Genomic DNA, 23,390 nt, shown 5'->3' with positions numbered 1-23,390 from the left:
ATGAATTCACGGAGTATATATATATATATATATATATATATATATATATATATATATATATATTGTGAATAGCAACGTTCCTACGACACTCCCCCGCGGCACACCTGAAACCACTCTTACTTCGGAAGACTTCTCTCCATTGAGAATGACATGCTGCGTTCTGTTATCAAGGAACTGTTCAGTCCAATCACACCATTGGTCTGATGGTTCATATGCTCTTACTTTGTTCATTAAACGACTGTGGGTAACTGTATCGAACGCCTTGCGGAAGAAACACGGCATCTACCTGGGAACCCGTGTCTATGGCCCTCTGAGACTTGCGGACGAATAGCGCTAGCAGAGTTTCACACGATCGTCTTTTTGATACCCATGCTTATTCCTCCTGCCGTCCGGGACCACGGGGCTGCTACCGACGCAGGTTCGAATCTTGCCTCGGGCATAGATGTGTGTGATGTCTTTGTGTTACTTAGGTTTGAGTAGTTCTAAGTCTAGAGGACTGATGACCTCAGATGTTAAGTCCCATAGTGCTTAGAGCCATTTGAACCATTTCGTTTGAGAAGTGCAAGCTGATTTATTCCGGATTGGCTGTCCACTGAAATATCTATCCGAATAAGCCGATGCAAAATAATCAGGTCATCGTCTTTTACCAGGGTCCCGCACCACAGTACTGCAAGAAACACTTCTTTAATTTTAAAATTTTGTGGTGCGTGTTACTTTGTGGTGCGGGCAACTATGGTTCAGTCTAGGTAGACCGTGCTTCTGGTGCCAGACCACTTTGTGTATGACTGAGGTAAGGCACGCCGGACAGCCGTAAGCGAGGGCAGGCCGTGAGAATACTTGGTGTGGACGCCGCCGAAGAGCAGGCGCAGCTAGGTAGCTACTAGCTAGTTAGCCAACACCGAAGCTGTGCGGCGCCGTCCGCGAGTACGACCCCGAGAGGCGGGAGAAAGCACAGAGGGCGCTCTGCTCCATGGCGCCGCGCCGCTATAAGGGGGGCGGACGTCGCGCCGGCCGCACTCACAAGGTGCGTCGCCTCGCTCACGACCACACGCTGCCCCGGCGTCGCCCCGACCAAGACCACGACCACACGTCACCCACACACAGGCAGCGCAGCGCCCTTCTCTCGTCACCTTCCACACTACACCGCCGAGGACATGAAGCCAACACGGCAGGTAGGACAGCCCCTGCATTCATCTCCTTCACCACTTACAAAATTACGCGTCTGTTTCCCACCGAAAGGGCAGGAAGGGTACGGTGGTTTTTCGATTACTCCTTAACAGTTCTGAGTTAACGCTATCGGATTTGTAGGTCCGACTTCTGCATCTACGTCTTCTAACAACCCTACCACAACAAAGGTCAAAATTTAATAATGATTGTGGTGTTGCTCACGCTCCTAAATACTGCATTTTCTGGCAACTACAAAGTTATTATGTGGCAGGTGTCATTATAAATGGTTCAAATGGCTCTGAGCACTATGGTACTTATCTGCTGTGGTCATAAGTCCCCTAGAACTTAGAACTACTTAAACCTAACTAACCTAAGGACACACACACATCCATGCCCGAGGCAGGATTCGAACCTGCGACCGTAGCAGTCGCATGGTTCCGGACTGCGCGCCTAGAGGTGTCATTAGAGCACAGTTAATAAAGTCATTTCATGTAATAATGAATATACTAGGCACTCATTTTTTCGTGTTTCCTACGCTGGTCTCGTTGTAAAATCATGGCTCAATCGTCCAAGCTCGGATGCAAAGAGGCCTATATTTTATTCTGCTGTATTTAAAAGTTTTGTAGATGCGCTTCACAAACCATTCTTGAAGATCACACTTTTGCAGGACAATGGTGATGTAAAAAAGTAATCAGCACTCCGAATTTAAGTTACACTTCTTTTTTATTACTTTTGCTGCAATATCACGTAACACACAAAACATTACTTCACAATACAAAACATACTTGAAAACATCTTCCTCACTGTTAAGGCTCACATTTTATAAACGGCTACAATATGCGCCTTTCCAACATGGCGTCCAAGACTTGACTTTCTCAAGGTCCGACTATCTAACTAACTAACTAACTAATAATCGCTTACGCGCCAAAAAATCAGAGTTACAAGTACGTCAAAGATCACAGTGACAAAAGAAATAATACACATAAGAATAATATCATTGCAACATAAACATATCGATGTATCAAAGTATCTCTACATTAATTAAATCAAATCTGAATGTTGTCTCAGAAATATGTTAACTACTTTACAGAAATACAGTAGAATATTGCTGGTATCGAGAGGTTCAGCTGAGGTGCCGTAATGGTTGCGTAATTCAAGTACCATTACAGTCTGCATGACTGCTCCGCAGTTTACACTAAAGTCCTTGACAGAGGGTTTAGAGAACTGGTTTTAGACTGTTTCTTGACTGTCTTTCCGTCCGAGCTCTTATTTCTCTTATTCTATTATGATGATCATTTTTCCCTACGTAGGTGCAAGCCAAAACAATATTTTCCCGCACGGAGGGAAGAGTTGACGATTGAAATTTAGTTAAATAACCTCGCTGCAACGAAAAATGTCCTTTTATTGGTTGACAACCAAACTCGCGTTTCATTTTCGTGACGCTCTCTCCCCTATTTCTCGATGACACAAAATCAGCTGCCCTTTTTTGAAAAATCCTATCTGATAAGGATCCCACTCCGGGCATTAAAATTCCAAAAGAGGCAAGACAATTGTAAGGTAGACAGTCCCACCTGCTGCGTCTTCTAAGCGCTACGGGAATAAGACGCACTCTTCGGTTCGCTCTCCCCGCAACGTGATCGTTGCAATTTAAGTCGCCTGTAGTTGTAATCCCTAGGTATTTAGTTAACTCAACAACCTCTAAAATTTGTGTATTTTTAATGTGACCGAAATTTAAAGGATTTTTTAGTACTCATGTGGAGGGCCTTACACTTTTTATTGTTTAGACGACCTTACAGATATCTTGTCTAAATCATTGTCCAATTCGTTTCGTTCGTTGCTGACCTTACCAGACCAGTTATCGTCATCAGCGAGGACCCTCAATACGTCTTTGAGCACATCCAGATATCACACTGCACGCGACGACCTTTCTAGCAGGAAGTGTAAAATACACATATTTTTATCGGGAACTTCTATTTACTGTATTTACGCGTCGGAGAATGATAACTTATTTCTCGTCGGAGAGCGATAACATGTATACATAAGTTCATTGGAAACACACAGAATTTCGTATAGCTCCCTTTGAGTTCACTTTCAGGAAATAATGTTCGACCTTTTCTGTTTTTCTTTCCCATTCATTTTTTTCTAATTGGCGATTGTTCTCATTTTGCGGGTATAGAGAACATTGGTATATTCTAACGAATTTTCTACTGCATAGTGTAGTAACAAATTGAATCATTTCAGTGTCTCGTTGTGTGCGATAACGAAATCCCTCATTGCTTCCTTTTTGACAGAACCGCAAATCGGGTAATTCACAAACCTGAACGACACAGAATTATCGTAATCACACAGAAATTCATCTTACTGGAACACTATCAGTTTTATTGTGATATCCGGTATTCTAAAAACACACTTGTGTGCTACCTGTTTAAGTAATAATCACACGCAATTTGGCTGACGAAAAAAACATTTTTAAAATATATAAATCAAGCATTTATAAAATATTAGGACCAAAGCCTTAATCTTCACGTACCATTCACCTTTGAAGCGTCGAAAGAATGGCTTTAAATGCCTCTTTGTGCACTGTAATTAGTCTTATCTTGTGCTTGCAGTACCTATGGGAAGTATATATTGGGGGTCGTTGTGTATTCCTAGATTCAACATTAAAGCTGGGTCTTGCAACTTAGACCCTTATCAGATTTCTTCCGGATAGTTTGCTTGTCTAAGGTGTTCTTTCGAAGGCAGTACAGTCCAGAATCGGCATGCCAGTCAGACAAAATCACAGTGAGCGCTGAGGCAATCATCATCAACTCACCAGGCAGAACATACGTTTGGTAAAACACGGTGTCCTGCTGCGTGAAGACGTCCGTACCCACCTGCTGTACATCCCCTTCCGACGGGTCCTTTTTAAGGGGCCGAAAGCGTAATAATAGCATGGGGAGAGATCAGGACTGCAGGGCGGGTGTTCGAGTGTCTCCCACTTGACTTAACTTCTGCGTTACGATGTTTACGATATTCTACATCCACATCTACATCGACGTGATTACTCTGCTATTCACAATAAAGCGCCTGGCAGACGGTTCAATAAACCACCTTCGAGCTGTCTCTCTACAGTTCCACTCTCGAACGGCGCGCGGGAAAAACGAGCACTTAAATTTTTCTGTGTCAGCCCTGATTTCTCTTATTGTATCGTGATGATCATTTCCCCCTTTGTAGGTGGGTGCCAACAGAATGCTTTTGCAATCGGAGGATAAAACTGGTGATTCAAATTTCATGAGAAGATGCCGTATCAACGGAAAACGCCTTTGTTTCAATGATCGCCACTCGAATTCACGTATCATGTCTGTGACACTATCTCCCCTGTTTCGCGATAATACAAAACGAACTGATCTTCTTTGTACTTTTTCGATGTCATCCGTCAGTCCCACCTGATGCGGATCCCACACCGCACAGCAATAATCCAGAATAGGGCGGACAACCGTGGTTGTAAGCAGTCTCTTTAGTAGACCGGTTACACCTTCTAAGTGTTCTGACAATGAATCGCAGTCTTTGGTTTGCTCTACCCACAATATTATCTATGTGATCGTTCCAATTTAGGTTATTTGTAATTTTAGTCCCTAAGTATTGAATTGGGAGCCTTCAGATTTGTGTGACTTATCGCGTAATCGAAATTTAGTTGATTTCTTTTAGTACTCATGTGAATAACTTCACACTTTTCCTTATTCAGGGTCAATTGCCAATTTCTGCACCATACAGATATCTTATCTAAATCATTTTGCAAGTCGTTTTGATCATCTGATGAGTTTACAAGACGGTAAATGACGACGTCAACTGCAAACAATCTAAGACGGCTACTCAGATTGTCTCCTATGTCGTTAATATAGATCAAGAACAATAGAGGGCCTATAACAGTTCCTTGGGGTACGCCGGATGTTACTTTTGTTTTACTCGATGACTTTCCGTCTATTACAACGTACTGTGACCTTTCTGACAGGAAATCACGATTCCAGTCGCACAACTGAGGCGATACTCCGTAGGCACGCAGTTTGGTTAGAAGACGCTTGTGAGGAACGGTGTCGAAAGGCTACTGGAAATCTAAAAATATGGAATCCATTTTACATCCCCAGTCGATAGCACTTATTACTTCATGAGTGTAAAGAGATAGTTGTGTTTCACAAGAAAGTGTGTTGTCATGAAGCGGCGGCACCCCTTGTCGAAGTTGGTTTTCGACGGATATGCAGCCCCGTATACATTCGGCCTTCTCCACTGGATGTCAACAGGTCTTTGTCCTTCAGCAGCCAAGAAAAGAATAACAGCACGTTCGTCTTGCTTCGATGAATTTGGTAACGATGTCGTCATAATTCACGTTTGAGCATTTGCTGCAGGCACGTCGGAAAGACTAATCTCTTACCCGCACGTCGGTGCTTATAGCCGCAACGGAGTCGCTCTACGTTGTACATACGCTGCAGCAACCATCTGAAGCTGAAACTTTCTGATCGGCCCTTATATGTGCAGACAACGGCCTTGACGCAGTCGATACACCGGTTCCCGTGAGATCATCGAAGTTAATCGCTGTCGGGTGTGGCCGGCACTTGGATGGGTGACCATCCAGGCCGCCATGAGCTGTTGCCATTTTTCGGGGTGCCCTCAGCCTCGTGATGCCAATTGAGGAGCTACTCGACCGAATAGTAGCGCCTCCGGTCACAAAAAACCATAATAACTACAAGGAGAGCGATGTGCTGACCACACACCCCTCCTATCCGCATCCTGAACTGAGGATGACACGGCGGTCGGATGGTACCGACCGGTCACTTGTGGCCAGAAGATGGAGTGTTTATCAGATGTCTGGTGGCTGACTTTCTTCAGCGTCTCCAATGTAGTCTGCCATGGGTCAAACAAACCTGTTACCATTCTCGCTGTCATTCTCCCTATACGTTCAGTATCCTCTGTTAGTCCTATTTGTTATGGCTCTCATACACATGAGCAATATTCTGGGACGAATCGCACAAGTGTTTGGTAAGCAGTCGCGTTTGTAGACAGACTGCTTTTCCCTAGTGTTCTTCCACTGAATCGAAGGCTGCTACCTGCCTTACTTACGACAGAGCCTATGTGATAGTCATGTCTACAAATGGTTACAGCCAGGTATTTCTTTGAGTTCATCGATTTCAGTTGCGACTCGTTGACACTGTAGTTATAGGATATTATGTTTTCTTTCTTTTTCCAATTTATTTATTTATTGATTTTTTTAAAGTGTAATTTAAAGAGATAGAGAGCACCCTGTTCGTTTTTTTTTTCTTTAGAATATATGACAGTGAAAGTGTCAGGGTGGCCGTGAAACAGGCCACTGTGTATCTACGGATATGGTAAGTCACACAAAATTTGTTGTTGTAAAGTGGTGAGAGATACTTTAGATTTATAACAATTAAAATTCATGGATAGGTCCTTAATTGTCGTTTGTTTTTATATTTTTTAAACAAATGTGAAGATGGGTAACACAGCCTCCTTCTTGTGCTTTGCCTTTATCCCGTATCTTCACGGCGTTCGAGGGTTAATTTCTTGATTTGACAATGCTAATGAAAGAGGGTGACTGATTTCCGTTCTGTCGCCACCCCTTACACCCGGTGACGCAAACTGTGCACCTCATCACTTTGCGAGTAGTGTTATCACGTGAAAGTGTGCGGGCGTGTCTCGTAACGCTTCCGAATCGTGTAAGTGACGGGGGACGTGGGTCCGGAACGTGGCTCCGGGACGTGGGTACCAGCCCGGTATTCATCTAGTCTCATGTGGGAAACCGCCTAAAAACCATATTTAGACTGACGGTAGACCGACCTTCGTCGTTAATACGGCGAGGGAATTCGATGCGGCGCCGGTCCGCCTCCCCGAGTGCCGGAGGCTATCCGTGACGATATGGGTGACAGTGCCTGAAATCAGTATTCTTGAAATGACAAACCGCGAACGACAGATTTACAATAGTGTTTTCCTCCATTTTCTAGAAATAAGGGTCACGGACCACTTGCTACTGACAAATATGTCCAGTTTCGAAGCGGTAAGGAAAACTAAAAGAAAATTAGCTGCCTGTAGAAAAGTAACAAAAGCACAAAGGTGATGTTGCAGTGCCCACTAAGACGAGGGATTACGTCGGTACCAACTGTGATGCGTCATCCGCATCGTTCTCGTTTCCTTCACTATATACAACATCAGGGGTATTTCTGTGCACTCCCCCTCACCATAATTTGCTGTGTGTGAATCCTGCACCTCTGTTAAGATTGTTTGCATACATTCCAATTTCCACAACCTGTTTGATGATTGAGTCGCAGCAGGTTGAATCCTAGGTTGGAATCCGTGTCTGCTCAAAACAGATCTTGTGCTTCCTTGTAAGGTTATGACAGGCAACAGCTCATTTTTCTGGGTTCCTGCACTCATGTGCCTCTAATTTTCGTTATAGTGCTGGGAAGCGGTTCGAATAGACTGACCCACGTACATACTATCACTCTCACGTGGAGTATCATAAACACCTTAGACTCCGAGACCATGACTATCCCTGACAGGCCGTGACAGCTCTTTAATTATCTTGAGAGGGTGAAATACCATTTCAGTGCCATCTATACTTCATCCTCCATAGAAAGGAAGAAACTTCGTATGCTGATACTGTTGTATTGCTTTACTAAACTTGGATATGCGCTTTCCGGAGAAAGGTGACTCGATTTCATATGCTCTAAGGGCATGTTGTCTAAATAAAGAGGTTAGATGGCTTATGGCCTCGCCATAATTTTTCTCGTGCGATGTGCTTTTAATTCCATATATCAGAGTGTTCAGCCCACTTTCTTTCAGAATGGAAAGTGAGGCTGTGCCGTTGAGATCGTGGTCTGTGTGGATCGTTTTACCTTTTTTTTTTTTCTTTACCTGTTTGATGTGTCCAGCAACGAATTCCGCTCTTCGGTCATACTCTTCATCTTACGTCCTCATTTACTAGTACCATGGAAGTTATTCAGTAACGTCCTACAACGTATCCTACCATCCAGTCCCTTCTTCTTGTCAGTGTTTTCCACAATTTCTCTCCTTGCCAATTTTGCGGAGATCCTCCTCATTTCTTAACTCATTAGACCAGTTAATTTTCAAAATTCTACAATAGCACCACACCGATTCTCTTCTTTTACGATTTTCCTACTGTACATGATTTGCTTCCACTCAATGCTGTGCTCTTGACTTTCATCCTCAGAAATTTCTACCTTAAGTTAAAGCTGATGTTTGATTCTAACAGTCTCCTTCTTTTCCTGTCCTAGTCAGCTTTATACACCGATGAGCCACACTATTATGAACCACTTGTTTAATAGCTTGGGTTTGTCCGTATTTGGAACGAAGTAATTCTCTGATTCTGCGTATCACGGATCCGACAGTTTGTTGGTAGGTTGTGGACATATGTGGCTCATTTACACTACTGGCCATTACAATTGATACACCAAGAAGAAATGCAGATGATATAGGGGTATTCATTGGACAAATATATTAGACTACAACTGACATGTGGTTATATTTCCACGCAATTTGGGTCATACATCCTCAGAAGTCAGTACCCAGAACAACCACCTCTGGCCGTAATAACGGACTTGATACGTCTGGGCATTGAGTCAAACAGAGTCTGCATGGCGTCTACTGGTACAGCTGCTCTTGCAGCTTCAACACGATTCCACAGTTCATCAAGAGTAGAGACTGGCGTATTGTCACGAGTCAGTTGCTCGGCCACCATTGACCAGACGTTTTCAGTTGGTGAGAGATCTGGAGAATGTGCTGGCCAGGGCAGCAGTCGAACATTTTCTGTATCCAGAAACGCCTGTACACGACCTTACAACATGCGGTCGTGCATTATCCTGCTGAAATGTAGGGTTTCGCAGGGATCGAATGAAGGGTAGAGCCACGGGTCGTAACACATCTGAAATGTAACGTCCACTGTTCATAGTGCCGTCAATGCGAACAAAAGGTGACCGAGACGTGTAACCAATGGCACCCCATACCCTCACGCCGGGTGTTACGCGAGTATGGCGATGACGAATATACGCTTCCGATGTGCGTTCACCGCGATGTCGCCAAACACGGATGCGACCATCATGATGATGTAAACAGAACTTGGATTCATCCGGAAAAATGACGTTTTGCCATTCGTGCGTCCAGGTTCGTCGTTGAGTACACCATCCCTGTCTGGGATGCAGCGTCAAGGGTAACCGCAGCCATGGTCTCCGAGCTGATAGTCCATGCTACTGCAAATGTCGTCGAATTCTTTGTGTAGTTGGTTCTGGTGACTCAGGGATCGAGACGTGGCTGCACGATCCGTTACAGCCATGCAGATAAGATGCCTGTCATCTCGAGTGCTAGTGATACGAGGCCGTTTGGATCCAGCACGGCGTCCCATATTACCCTCCTGAACCCACCGAATCCATATTCTGCTAACAGTCATTGGATCTCGACCAACGCGAGCAGCAATGTCGCGATACGCTAAACAAACCGCAATCGCGATAGGCTACACTCCGACCTCCATCAAAGTGGGAAACGTGATGGTACGCATTTCTCCTCCTTACACGAGGTATCACAACAACGTTTCACCAGGCAACGCCGGTCAACTGCTGTTTGTGTATGAGAAATCGGTTGGAAACTTTCGTCATGTCAGCACGTTGTAGGTGTCGCCACCGGCGCCAGCCTTGTGTGAATGCTCTGAAAAGCTAATCATTTGCATATCACAGCATCTTCTTCCTGTCGGTTAAATGTCGCGTTTGTAGCACTTCATCTCCGTGGTGTAGCAATTTTAATGGCCGGTAGTGTAATTCGCCAATGATTTACGTACACGGTGAAAGTGCTCGATTGCGAACCACATGGTTTTCATAGGCCTTACATCAGGTGAATTTGGACGCCGAGACATCAAAGTACGCTTGCTATGGTGCTCATCAAACCACTGTAACAAGGTTCTGGCTCCAAGACACGGACAGTTATACTGCTGAAATATGACATCGCCGTCGGGGAAGACATCAAGCATGAAGGAATGCAGATGACTTGTAGCTGTCAGCGTGTCTTCGATTATTACTGCAGGTCCCATGCAAGCGCAGGAGAATGCCTTCCATAGAATAACACTGCTCCCACCACCCTACGTCCTTGGCGTCCTGCACGTTTCGAGCCCTCATACACATCGACCACGGCGTTTACGGAGACGACCATCGACCTAGTCTAGCAAAAATGTGATTCCCCCAAAAAGCCAACATTTCTCCATTGATCGACGGTCGATTCCTGATGGTCCCGTGCCCACTGCGATCTTAACTGACCTTAATGAACATGTAGGGGGTGTTCTGCAGCGGAGCCCCATGTTCAAAAATGTACGCTGAATGGTGTGCCCCGAATCCCGAGTACCAGCATTGTGCTCTTTCGGCAGAGACGCCTCCGATCGCCAGCTACCTTGCTTTACAAAGCAGACAAGCGTGCAAGTCCCACGTTTTGTGAATAGTAGTGGACGTCCAACCATTTAGCCTACCTAGTGGTAGTTTCACTGTCCTTCTATCTCTTTCCGTAGATGATTACGACAGTAGCACGTGAAAATTCGACAAGCTTCGCCGATTTCGAGATACTCTTCCACAAGATTTGCCTAATCTGTTATCTGAATGGAGTATCCTGTTTGCAGCCAATATCTTCGCTAGAGTGATCCCCATCCATCTCTGCCGCGCTTACATACTTTTCGTAGCGCCTCATGTGTCTACAACGTCACCAGGTAGCATCCAATCTCGCGGTAGGCAGTGGCCATAATGTTTTGGCTTATTAGTGTATAAACACCTTTCCTTCTTACCATGGTTTGTTTTGCAGCAGAATTCCTTCACTTCGTTTAGTTCACGGCCCTCAATTTTTATAGTCAGATGCTCACAACGCTCAAGTAGAACGTCTAAAGTGGGTAGCTTTGCTTCCTTCTACATTTTCGCAGCATGCCTTATGTTGGGCTGTATCAATGAATTTCTGCAATGATTATTGGTGATGAGGTCAAAGAAAAAGTTATCATCAACGTAATTCCAGTGACAGGACGGGCGAAGGGGAGCGGTATTTAAGTCACAGTCCTTAACTGCACGTGAAGAGAAGATCAACCACGTGATTTGGGGGCACACGACCATACGATCGGTCATTTCGTAATATTTTCCATTATACAAAAATTAAGTGCCAGTCAATCTGTGTCGCAGTAATTTGAAGCCTAGTCTCAATGTATCATTGATAGATTCTTTAGTAATTAGAGATACGGCTTAGAAACTGCGCTTACTTTTATTCGTTTGGTGATATCGGCAAACATCCAGTTCATAATGTGGTGTGCACAGCTGCCAACAATAGTTGCCATTAATTCTGTTCAATACTAAGCCAGTCTGTACGTTGGAGAGTCACGAGAGCTATCAATAATGTGGTGTTCACAGCTGCCAACAATAGTTGCCATTAATTCTGTTCAATACTTAGCCAGTCTGTACGTTGGAGAGTCACTAGAGCTATCAATAATGTGGTGTTCACAGCTGCCAAGAATAGTTGCCATTAATTCTGTTCTATACTGAGCCAGTCTGTATGTTGGAGAGTCACTAGAGCTATCAATAATGTGGTGTTCACAGCTGCCAACAATAGTTGTCATTAATTCTGTTCAATACTGAGCCAGTTTGTACGTTGGAGAGTCACTAGAGCTATCAATAATGTGGTGTTCACAGCTGCCAACAATAGTTGCCATTAATTCTGTTCAATACTGAGGCAGTCTGTACGTTGGATAGTCACTAGAGCTATCAATAATGTGGTGTTCACAGCTGCCAACAATAGTTGCCATTAATTCTGTTCAATACTGAGCCAGTCTGTACGTTGGAGAGTGACTAGAGCTATCAATAATGTGGTGTTCACAGCTGCCAACAATAGTTGCCATTAATTCTGTTCAATACTGAGCCAGTCTGTACGTTGGAGAGTCACTAGAGCTATCAATAATGTGGTGTTCACAGCTGCCAACAATAGTTGCCATTAATTCTGTTCAATACTGAGCCAGTCTGTACGTTGGAGAGTCACTAGAGCTATCAATAATGTGGTGTTCACAGCCGCCAACAATAGTTGCCATTACTTCTGTTGAATACTGAGGCAGTCTGTACGTTGGAGACTCACTAGAGCTATCAATAATGTGGTGTTCACAGCTGCCAACAATAGTTGTCATTAATTCTGTTCAATACTGAGCCAGTCTGTACGTTGGAGAGTCACTAGAGCTATCAATAATGTGGTGTTCACAGCTGCCAACAATAGTTGTCATTAATTCTGTACAATACTGAGCCAGACTGTACGTTGGAGAGTCACTAGAGCTATCAATAATGTGGTGTTCACAGCCGCCAACAATAGTTGCCATTAATTCTGTTCAATACTGAGGCAGTCTGTACGTTGGATAGTCACTAGAGCTATCAATAATGTGGTGTTCACAGCTGCCAACAATAGTTGTCATTAATTCTGTTCAATACTGAGCCAGTCTGCACGTTGGAGAGTCACTAGAGCTATCAATAATGTGGTGTTCACAGCTGCCAACAATAGTTGTCATTAATTCTGTTCAATACTGAGCCAGTTTGTACGTTGGAGAGTCACTAGAGCTATCAATAATGTGGTGTTCACAGCTGCCAACAATAGTTGCCATTAATTCTGTTCAATACTGAGGCAGTCTGTACGTTGGAGACTCACTAGAGCTATCAATAATGTGGTGTTCACAGCTGCCAACAATAGTTGTCATTAATTCTGTTCAATACTGAGCCAGTCTGTACGTTGGAGAGTCACTAGAGCTATCAATAATGTGGTGTTCTCAGCTGCCAACAATAGTTGCCATTAATTCTGTTCAATACTGAGCCAGTCTGTACGTTGGAGAGTCACTAGCGCTATGAGTGGGTCACTGTTGTTCGCCTTCTTTGTGTACTTGAGGAAGGCTGTATACATTGCGGCCTCGAAGACAGTGGTCGAGATTTTCGTGTAACAACGACAGAAAACCCTAGCTTCTTCACTACTGAGTGTATTCCAAAAGCCGGTATGCACGTTCCTCCAACAATCCACGGACTTTCTCTTGATAATGTGTGGCATTAACAAATCCTTATCGTTCGGCAAAGATCTGTTGTCTTTCCACTATGCTAATATTGTCCTTTAGAAGCTTGGGAATTGCTAAAACACAGCTAAGAAAGAGTGTCTGTTACTGAAATTTACTTCAGATCTTAAATCAACGGAGCGAACCAGAACTCCGCCAACAAAATTTAGGAGGCTGTTCAGGGATTTTTTCCGAGTATTTAAGTGTAAGGGGCCCATGGCTTCATGTGGCTCGTTGCAGGGTAATAATGTAATTACCATTTATTAGATTTGTTACCTTTGTTTCTGTGAAAACAATGTCACAGCACTGAAGTAACCTGTAATATGAGATCTCCAAAATGTGCAGTGTGAAACAATAAACAAAATGTAGTATAATTTAGTTGGGGCAAAAGCAGAGCACAGTTTCGTTGTGCTGCTCTACCACTGCGTCCAGTGACCCATTCTCGACTTGTCTAGTGGCCAATTTTCCATCAGAAAACGCATCCTTACTGCTGTGTATCACTATTAAAGTGTAATTAACATTGTCGGGAAAACAAACAAAATGAGATATAACTGAGGTGTATGGAATGAAAGCTTTAGAGTGAAGAGTAAAGTGGGCGTTACGGTTGTTAACAGTGGATACCGTGAGTGAATGGAACAAGTTTGTCTTTAAACAAGACATGCAGCACATACCCTCGACATTTATAGACGTTATGCAGAAATTTTCAGTGCAATACATATGAAAAGATAAATGGAGGTAATAAATAAAACAAAATGCAATTGTTCTACAACTGGCCACCGGAGGCGATTCCTTTTACAAAAATATGAAGCCAATATGCCTGAACAGCCTACGAAAATTTGTCGGTGCCATTTGTGTTCAGGTCGTATATTACGAAACTGTGACTTTGCGACTGTGATGTGGCTGTTTGGTGATACGTAACAGATCATTATATGTGTTACGTTTTGCCGTGATTTTCAAGGAAAAATTTACGTTTAGGTGGATAGCTTAAGTGTACAATGGAAAAGTAAAGTCAAGTCGTATGGTACGTGATTGTCATTAAAAACACGTATGGGAAGCAGACAGTTTACAGCAGTGCTGCTCTTGATGCTGCAGTCCTGTAGCACAGCTGCCCCAAACCTCTGATGTGCAGTTCGTAGTCCAGTGCCTTCCTATGTAGGTGAAAGAGCAGAGGACCCTCAACTGCGCGGTTTCACATTTATGGAACAAAAATGGGCTTCATTTACCAGTAATTTTCTTAATTTATTCCACGACAGGTTTCGAAGCTTAAAGATTCATCCTCAGGTGTCTCCAAATAATTATGGGAATATAAATATGTGGCGGTCGGGCCAGTCAGTCATTGGGATCACACCTACGTCAAACAAAGATATGGGAGTGAAGGACGAGCGACCACAGTGCCTCCCTGGACAGCATTGCCTGATTTCCGTCTCATGTTGCCCAGGTGGGCATTGTGGTTGCTAGTACGGTACTATGCTCCCATGTCTTTGTTTGACATGGGAGTGATTCCCATAACTGACCGGCCCTACCACCACCTATTTATGTTCCCATAATTATTTGGAGGCACCTGAAGATGAAGCTTTAAGCTTCGAAACTGGTAGTGGAATAAGTTAAGAAAATTACTGCCAGCTGAAGCTGATTTATGTTCTATAAACACGTTCTTCAGTTGCGGCTGTTCACTTGATCAAATATTTTGTGTGGTTCCAGCTTGCGGCGGCGCGTGCATGAACAGGATCAGAATCGTGGCGCTCAGACAAGTGGAGAAAAGAAAAGATACATGTTTTCACCACTCATGTGAAGGCTCTAGCGTGCGGCTACACGCCAGTTCCTGGACATAAATGGTGAAAACTGCGCGCAAGCACGCGTGACTACGTCGCGTGACAAATTTCATCACCTCTAGTTTTGCGCGGCGTGCCATTTAAATACAACCACGCCAAAACAAATTTACACGTATTATTATCGCTATCGCAACTGTAATTATTGCAGTTATTAACAGGAACGCGTACACCACCTTTGAAGATTCTCCGCGAGGTGGATTACAGGCGTCGCTGGATCGATGTGTGTACGTGTACGAAGTCACATCGACATCTACATCTACATATCTACTCCGTTAGCCACCTAGCGGTGTGTGGCGGAGGGCACAATTCGCGCCAAAGTCATATTCCCCCCCCCCTTCCCCCTCCCTCTGTTCCACTCGCGGATCGCGCGAGGGAAAAACGACTGTCTGAACGCCTCAGTACGAGCTCTAATTTCCCTTATCTTTGAATGATGATCATTGCGCGATTTGAAAGTTGGTGGTAATAATATGTACTCTACATCCTCGGTGAAGATTGGATCCCGGAATTTAGTGAGCAGCCCCTTCTGTTCAGCGCGTCGTCTATCTGCAAGTGTGTCCCACTTCAACCTTTCTATGAGATTTGTAACGCTCTCGCGATGGCCAACTGTACCAGTCACGAATCTTGCCGCTCTACTTTGGACCTTCCCAATCTCTTGAATCAGACCCAACTGGTAAGGGTCCCATACAGACGAACAGTACTCCAAGACTGGACTAACTAATTTATTGTACGCTATTTCCTTTGTTGAAGGACTGAATCGCTTCAGGATTCTACCAATAAACCGCAATCTAGAGTTCTCCTTACCCGCAATCTGATCATTCCATTTGAGATCATTTCGTATAGTCACACCCAGATACTTGACTGACGTTACCGCTTCCAAAGACTGGGTATTTATTTTTTACTCGTACATTAATGGGGATTTTCGCCTTGTTATACGCAGTGGATTACAATTACTAATATTGAGATATAACTGCCAGTCATTACACCGCTCATTTATTTTCGGCAAATCATCATTGATTTGCTCACAACCTTCGTGTGATACCACTTTCCTGTAGACTACAACATCATTGGCAAACAGTCTAAGGTCGCTGTCAATACCACCAACCAGATCGTTTATGTAAATCGTAAAAAGCAGAGGACCTATTACGCTGTCCTGGGGCACACCTGAAGTTACTCTTGTTTCTGTTGAAGTTACCCCGTTCAGGATGACATATTGCTCCCTGTCTGTAAGAAAACTTTCTATCCAGCCGCATATGTCATTGGATAGACCGAAAGCGCGCACTTTTGTAGCAAGCGACAGTGCGGAACTGAGTCGAACACCTTTCGAAAGTCGAGGAATATGGAATCAACCTGGGAGCCGGTATCTAGAGCATGTTGTATATCATGCACATCAGACCACGTCGTCTGGGTGCTCCATATTTTATTTTATGTGGCGGTGTATTTTAGCTTATAGTGTATCATATTAAATGCGGCGTAATAAGGAGACCAGCTATTCATGTCTCAAACCGTCTAAAAACCGCACTCAATCGTGCCTGTGCGCCATGGACCACCGTTAATCCTCCGCGCGCATTCGATGCTGATCTGACTCGCATTCCTGTACCGAAAGTGGTAGCGCAGTGGTCGACACGCTGGTCTCGCGCGAGGGTGGATGACGGTTCAGAGCACCCATCTGGGCACACAGATTTAGGTTTTCCCTGATTTCCCTAAGTCAAATGTTGGAATGCTTCCTGTGAAATTGTACTGCTGGTTTCCTTCTTCATCCTTAATCTGAGCTTGTCTACATCTACATCTACATCCATACTCCACAAGGCACCTGACGGTGTGTGGCGGAGGGTACTTTGAGTACCTCTATCGGTTCTCCCTGCTATTCCAGTCGCGTATTGTTCGTGGAAAGAAAGATTGTCGATATGCCTCTGTGTGGTCTCTAATGTCTCTGATTTTATCCTCATGGCCTCTTCGCGAGATATACGTAGCAGAGAGCAATATACTGCTTGACTCCTCGGTGAAGGTATGTTCTCGAAACTTCAACAAAAGCCCGTACCGAGCTACTGAGCGTCTCTCCTGCAGAGTCTTCCACTAGAGTTTATCTGTCATCTCCGCAACGCTTTCGCGACTACTAAATGATCCTGTAACAAAGCGCGCTGCTCTCCGTTGGACCTTCTCTATCTATTCTGTCAACCCTATCTGGTACGGATCCCACACTGGTGAGCAATATTCAAGGAGTGGGCGAACAAATGTACTGTAACCTACTTCCTTTGTTTTCGGATTGCATTTCCTTAGGATTCTTTCAATGAATCTCAGTCTGGCATCTGCTTTACCGACGACCAACTTTACATGATCATTCCATCTGAAATCACTCCTAATGCCTACTCCCAGATAATTTATGGAATTAACTGCTTCCAGTTGTTGACCTGCTGTATTGTAGCTAAGTGATGAGGGATCTTTCTTTCTATGTATTCGCACCACATTACACTTGTCTACACTGAGATTCAATGGCCATTCCCTGCACCATGCGTCAATTCGTTGCAGATCTTCCTGTATTTCAGTGCAATTTCCCATTGTTACAACCTCTCGATATACTACAGCATCACCCTCAAAAAGCCTCAGTGAACTTGCGATGTTATGCACACGGTCAGTTATGTTTATTGTGAATAGAAACGGTCCTACGACAGTCCCCTGCGGCACACCTGAAATCACTTTTACTTCGGATGACTTCTCTCCATTGAGAATGACATGCTGCGTTCTGTTATCTAGGAACTCTTCAATCCAATGACGCAATTGGTCTGATAGTCCATATGCTCTTACTTTGTTCATTAAACGACTGTGGGGAATTGTATCGAACGCCTTGCGGAAGTCAAGAAACACGGCATCTACCTGGGAACTCGTGTCTATGGCCCTCTGAGTCTCGAGCTGGGTTTCACACGATCGTCTTTTTCGAAACCCATGCTGATTCCTACAGAGTAGATTTCTAGTCTCCAGAAAAGTCATTATACTCCTCGGTCTGTCGACTGGGCGTTAAATACTAACTTTCCGTCCACCCTTCACCCTCCTGTCTTGCGAACTACACTGAGGCGACAGAAGTCATGGGACATCTCCTACTATCAGGACGGACGCCTTTTTGCTCTGCGTAGGCCGGCAGCTCCACGTGGCATGGACCCAGCAAGTCGTTGGAAGTCCCCTGCAGAAATATTGAGCCACGCTGCCTCTGTAGCCGCTCATAATTGAGAAAATCTTGCCGGTGCAGGATTTTGGGCACGAAGTAACCTCTCGATATGGGAGGCAGTTCTTTAGCTCGAACTTTCCAGTATTTTCTTCAAACCAATCGCGAACAATTGTGGCCAGGTGACACGGTGCACTGTCACCCACAAAAACTCCATCGTTTTTTGGGAACATGAAGTCCATGAATGGTTCCAAATGGTCTCCAAGTAGCCGAACATAACCATTTCCAGTCAATGATCGGTTGAACCAGGTCCATTTCAAGCAAATGCAGTCCACACCACTGTGGATCCACCTCCAACTTGCACACTGCCTTGATGGCAACCTGGATCCATGGATTTGTGGGGTCTGCGCCACACTCGGATCCAGTCATCAGCTCTTCCCGACTGAAATCGGGACTCATCTGACCAGGACACGGTTTAGCAGTCGTTTAGAGTCCAATCTACATTGTCGCAAGCTCAGGAGAGGCGCTGCACGCGATGTCGTTCTATTAGTAAGGGCACTAACGCGGTCGTCTGCTGCCATACCCTATTACCGCCAAATTTCTCCGCACTGTCCGAATAGACACGTTCGTCGTGCGTTCCACACTGATTTCTGGAGTTACTTCACGCAGTGTTGCTGGTCTGTTGGCAATGACAGCTCTAAGCAAACGCCGCTGCTCTCGGTCGTTAAGTGAAGGCTATCTGCCACTGGGCTGTCCGTCGTGAAAGGTAACACCTGTAATTTAGTATTCTCGGTACACTCATGACAACGTGCATCTCGGAATATCGAACTCCCTAACGATTTGCGAAATGGAATGTCCCAAGCGTCTAGCTCCAACAATTCCGCGTTCGAAGTCTGTTAATTTCAGTCGTGCGGCGAGAATCACGACAGATACATTCAGCTGAGTAGAAATAACAGCTCCACCGATGCACTTCCCTTTTAAATCTAGTGTATGCGATACTACCGTCATCTGTATATGTGCATGTCGCTATGCCATAACTGTTGTCAATTCATTGTAGCGCTCTGCGCATCACGCTGTACGAGCAGACAGGAAAATTTTCACGCAATAACCTCACTTACTCAGACAAGTGCTGGAAAACTCCATTTTATAAGCGAACGTGAAACACAAGCTGACTCTGAATAGAATATCCCAACAGAGGGTAGACTTTCTCTTCAATTGCAACGGCCAAGGACGCCATCAGACTTACATGAAACGTATAAAATAGCTTCAGAATTATTTCACTTATTCCATTAGTGCTTCCTTTGTAGTTTTGATGTTGAGCAAGTTGATATTGCCCTTTCTACTACCCACCAGTTTCATTTTCTTTGCTTATTCTTAAGCCGCATTTTATGCTAAGTATTATGTCCAACACTTTTAACAATTCTCCCTTAGATCCGGCCAGAAGGACTGTATCGTCTGCCAAACTTAGCACTGATAATTCATGTTGTACTTCCATTCTTTCATAGAAAGTTTGTTTCACTTCCTCTAATACTTCTCATAATGACAATATACAATAACGAAAAAATCGCAGTACCAAGGAGGAATTGTGGTGCATAAACGAAAGATGGAACGCGTGTTTCTACGTCTGAAAGATGATGTCTGTTCAAATTTCTCACTAGTCGCAAAAGGGTGGCGCTAGTAGCGCCAATATGAGGATGAAAATCAAAGTTGCTTTAAATACACGCTGTCAGGGTCGTGAGCGTCAGTTATCTTTGATACTGGATATGGTGAGTTGATGTGCGTCAAGATTGCTTAAGGCGACAAAGACGCCATTATCAGCACCTCGCTGAGTTTGAACAAGGCCGTGTAATACGGCTAGGGGAAGATGGATGTTCCTTCTGCTATACTGCAGAAAGATTTGGCAGGAATGCTGCCACTGTATATGATTGTTGGCAGCGGTGGTCACGAGAATGTATTGTCGCAAGAAGACAGGGCTTCGGACGAGCACGTGGTACTAGTGATAGGGAAGACAATGGTGTTAGGTGTACGTCTCTCGTGTGTCGTGCTGTATCCGCAGCAGCAGTTTGAGCGGCAGCTGATACCACAGCGACACAACGAACCGTTACGACCGTCACACTTCAGTGACAGCGCTGAGACAGACACCCCGGAGCGTGCATTTCACTGCCCCCAAACCACCGCCATTCAGTAGTGTCAAGCGAGAGCTCACTGGGAGGCAGGTTGTGTTTCCTGATGAAATCTGGTTCTGACTCGGTGCCAGTGACGCCCGTGGCTAGGAGAAGGGCGACTGAGGTCCTGCAACAGACCTTCTTTGTCTACTAGACTCACTGGACCTAAAGCTGCTGTTATGGTCTGGGATGTGATTTCGTATGAACACTCTCGTGGTTATCTCATGCATTCTGACTGTAAATTTGTCTGTCAGTCTGGTGATTTGACCTGCTATGCTCCCATGGGCACCATTCTTGCGGGGGGGGGGGGGGGGGGGGGGAGTTCATCAGGATAACACTCACCCACATATAGATGTTGTAACCAGCACCCCATACAGTGCCGACATGTTGTCTTGCTCGATCGCCAGATTTGTCCATTGGAGTATGTATTGGACATATTCTGACAACTCCAACGTCATCCACGAACGACAGACCAAGTGCAACAACCATGGAACTCCATTCCACAAAATGAAATCCAGCACCTGTGTGACACAATGCATGTACATTTAAAAGCTTGTCTTCAACATTCTGGTGGTCTCACAAATTATTAATCTAGCAGAATTTCACATTTACAATGGCTTACCTCGTGTTTATCCGTGATCTTGCAATGTTAATCACTTAATATTCAGATAAATGTATTCCGGAAATTTCACTTACATTAATTATGTTTTGGTGTTGCGATATTTTTTCCGTCGGAGAATGATAACAGGACGTACAGGGTGTACAGGGTGAGGCGAAAGTCTGGTTACACCCCTATAAAAGTATAACGTTGTAAGGAATCATAATGGCCTCTAGTGTGGGGTGTCTGTAGGTGTGGGCACAACTTTTAAGAGCTATGGTGACAGCGGCAGCCATCTTGAAATCCGCTGTCTTGGATTTGGGTTACATGTTTAAAATGGGAGGGGCACGTCATTTTGAGCAGCCTCTTCCTCAAGAATACACATGTGAAATTTGTTTTAAGATTTGTTTATTTGTTTAGCTGACTGGAATATTCTCCTTCAAATTCTAAAGGTGGCAGGGGTAAAATAAGGGAGCGAAAGGCTATTTACAATTTGTACAGAAACCAAGGTGGCAGTTATAAGAGTCGAGGGGCACGAAAGGGAAGCAGTGGTTGGGAAGGGAGTGAGACAGCGTTGTAGCCTCTCCCAGAAGTTATTCAATCTGTATATTGGGCAAGCAGTAAAGGAAACGAAAGAAAAGTTCGGAGTAGGTATGCAAGTCCATGGAGAAGAAATAAAAACTTTGAGGCTCGCCGATGACATTGTAATGCTGACAGAGACAGCAAATGACTTGGAAGAGCAGGTGAACGGAATGGACAGTGTCTTGTAAGGTAGATATAAGATGAACATCAACAAAAGCAAAACAAGGATAATGGAATGTAGTCTAACTAAGTCAGGTGATCCTGAGGGAATTAGATTAGGAAATGAGACACTTAAAGTAATAATGGAGTTTTGCTATTTGGGGAGCAAAATAACTGATGATGGTTGAAGTAGAGAGGATATAAAATGTAGACTGGCAATGGCAGGGAAACCGTTTCTGAAAAAGAGTAATTTGTTAACAACGAGTATAGATTTGAGTGTCAGGAAGTCGTTTCTGAAAGTATTTGTATGGAGTGTAGCCATGTATGGAAGTGAAACATGGACGATAAATAGTTTGGACAAGAAGAGAATAGAAGCTTTCGAAATGTGACGCTACAGAAGAATCCTGAAGATTAGATGGGTAGATCACATAATTAATGAGTAGTTATTGAATAGAATTGGGAAGAAGAGGAGTTTGTGGCACAACTTGACAAGAAGAAGGAACTGGTTGGTAGGAAATGTTCTGAGGCATCAGGGGATCACAAATTTGGCATTGGAGGGCAGTGTGGACGGTAGAAATCGTAGAGGGAGACCATGAGATGAATACACTAAGCAGATTCAGAAGGATGTAGGTTGCAGTAAGTACTGGGAGGAGATAAAGCTTGCACAGGATAGAGTAGCATGGAGAGCTGCATCAAACCAGTCTCAGGACTGAAGACAACAACAACAACAACAACAACAACAACAACAACAACATATTTGTGTATGAGCTACGATCTGTAAAACTTAGGACATTTATCGGAGTCTGCATTACAGCATATGCTCAATATGACCTCCCTTGCGCTGCACACCCAATCTGAGTCTTTTTTGCTAGTCCTGCAACACACGTCGCAGGACCTGTGGGTCAACAGAGGCACTGGGCTACATTGTTGATTTTTACCTCATATAAACTGAATTCCCCACAGATAAACGTCAAGAGGTGTAAGATGATGGGAACGTGTTGGCGATTGGATAGGAGCAATCCTACTTATCGAGTGACCTCAAATCATTTCATCCAGAAACTGTCTGACTTCAGTAGCATAGTGGGACGGTGCACTGTCTTGATGGAAGAAGGTTGGGCAAATACCCTGGGGATTCAACAGCGTTGGAAGCACATAATCGCGGAGCATGTTAAGATACCTCTCCCCATTCCAGCTTACCTCAATAAATATCGTACCCTAAATTATTGTGTCCTAAACCCGACACCAGACCATCACTTTCTCACCACCAGCCTCTCTACAGAGATTCACCCACGAGGGGTTCGCATATGACGAGTAACAATGATTCTGTTTGTTTGCTTCTCCTTGCACATAAAAATTGCCTTCGTCACTCAGAAACATTCATCGTATGAAGCTTGGATTCCTATTACACTGATCCAGAGCCCATTCTGCAAACTGCACCCGCCAATCAGGATCATCCTACAAGAGATGATGTTGTAACTGTAATTTGTAAAGATGCCATTGCTGTGTGCAACACATACAGATTTGAACGCTTATGACACCAGATATTGCTGATAACCGGCACGTACTGTAATGTGAACTTTTCACAAACAATGCCACAATTTCCGTTGTAGTCTCCTCGTAAGTGGTTGTTTTGGACGTC

At 44.3% G+C, this 23,390-nt stretch overlaps 1 protein-coding gene across 1 annotated transcript in view; it reads left to right on the top strand.

Annotated features, from left to right (window-relative positions):
- The first annotated feature begins 1,027 nt into the window (after positions 1-1,027).
- LOC126266976 (uncharacterized) overlaps positions 1,028-23,390 on the top strand; it is a 182,735-nt gene continuing 160,372 nt past the window's right edge. The window contains exon 1 of the mRNA XM_049971711.1: positions 1,028-1,172. Within this exon, the coding sequence (XP_049827668.1) occupies positions 1,155-1,172 (18 nt within the window). The 5' untranslated portion in view covers positions 1,028-1,154. The remainder of the gene's footprint in view (positions 1,173-23,390) is intronic.

This window comes from Schistocerca gregaria, chromosome 4 (assembly GCF_023897955.1).
Source record: "Schistocerca gregaria isolate iqSchGreg1 chromosome 4, iqSchGreg1.2, whole genome shotgun sequence".
Classification (NCBI taxonomy): Eukaryota; Metazoa; Arthropoda; class Insecta; order Orthoptera; family Acrididae; genus Schistocerca; species Schistocerca gregaria.
The sequence above is the reverse complement of the archived record's forward strand: the minus strand, read 5'-3'. Positions and strand labels throughout refer to the sequence as shown.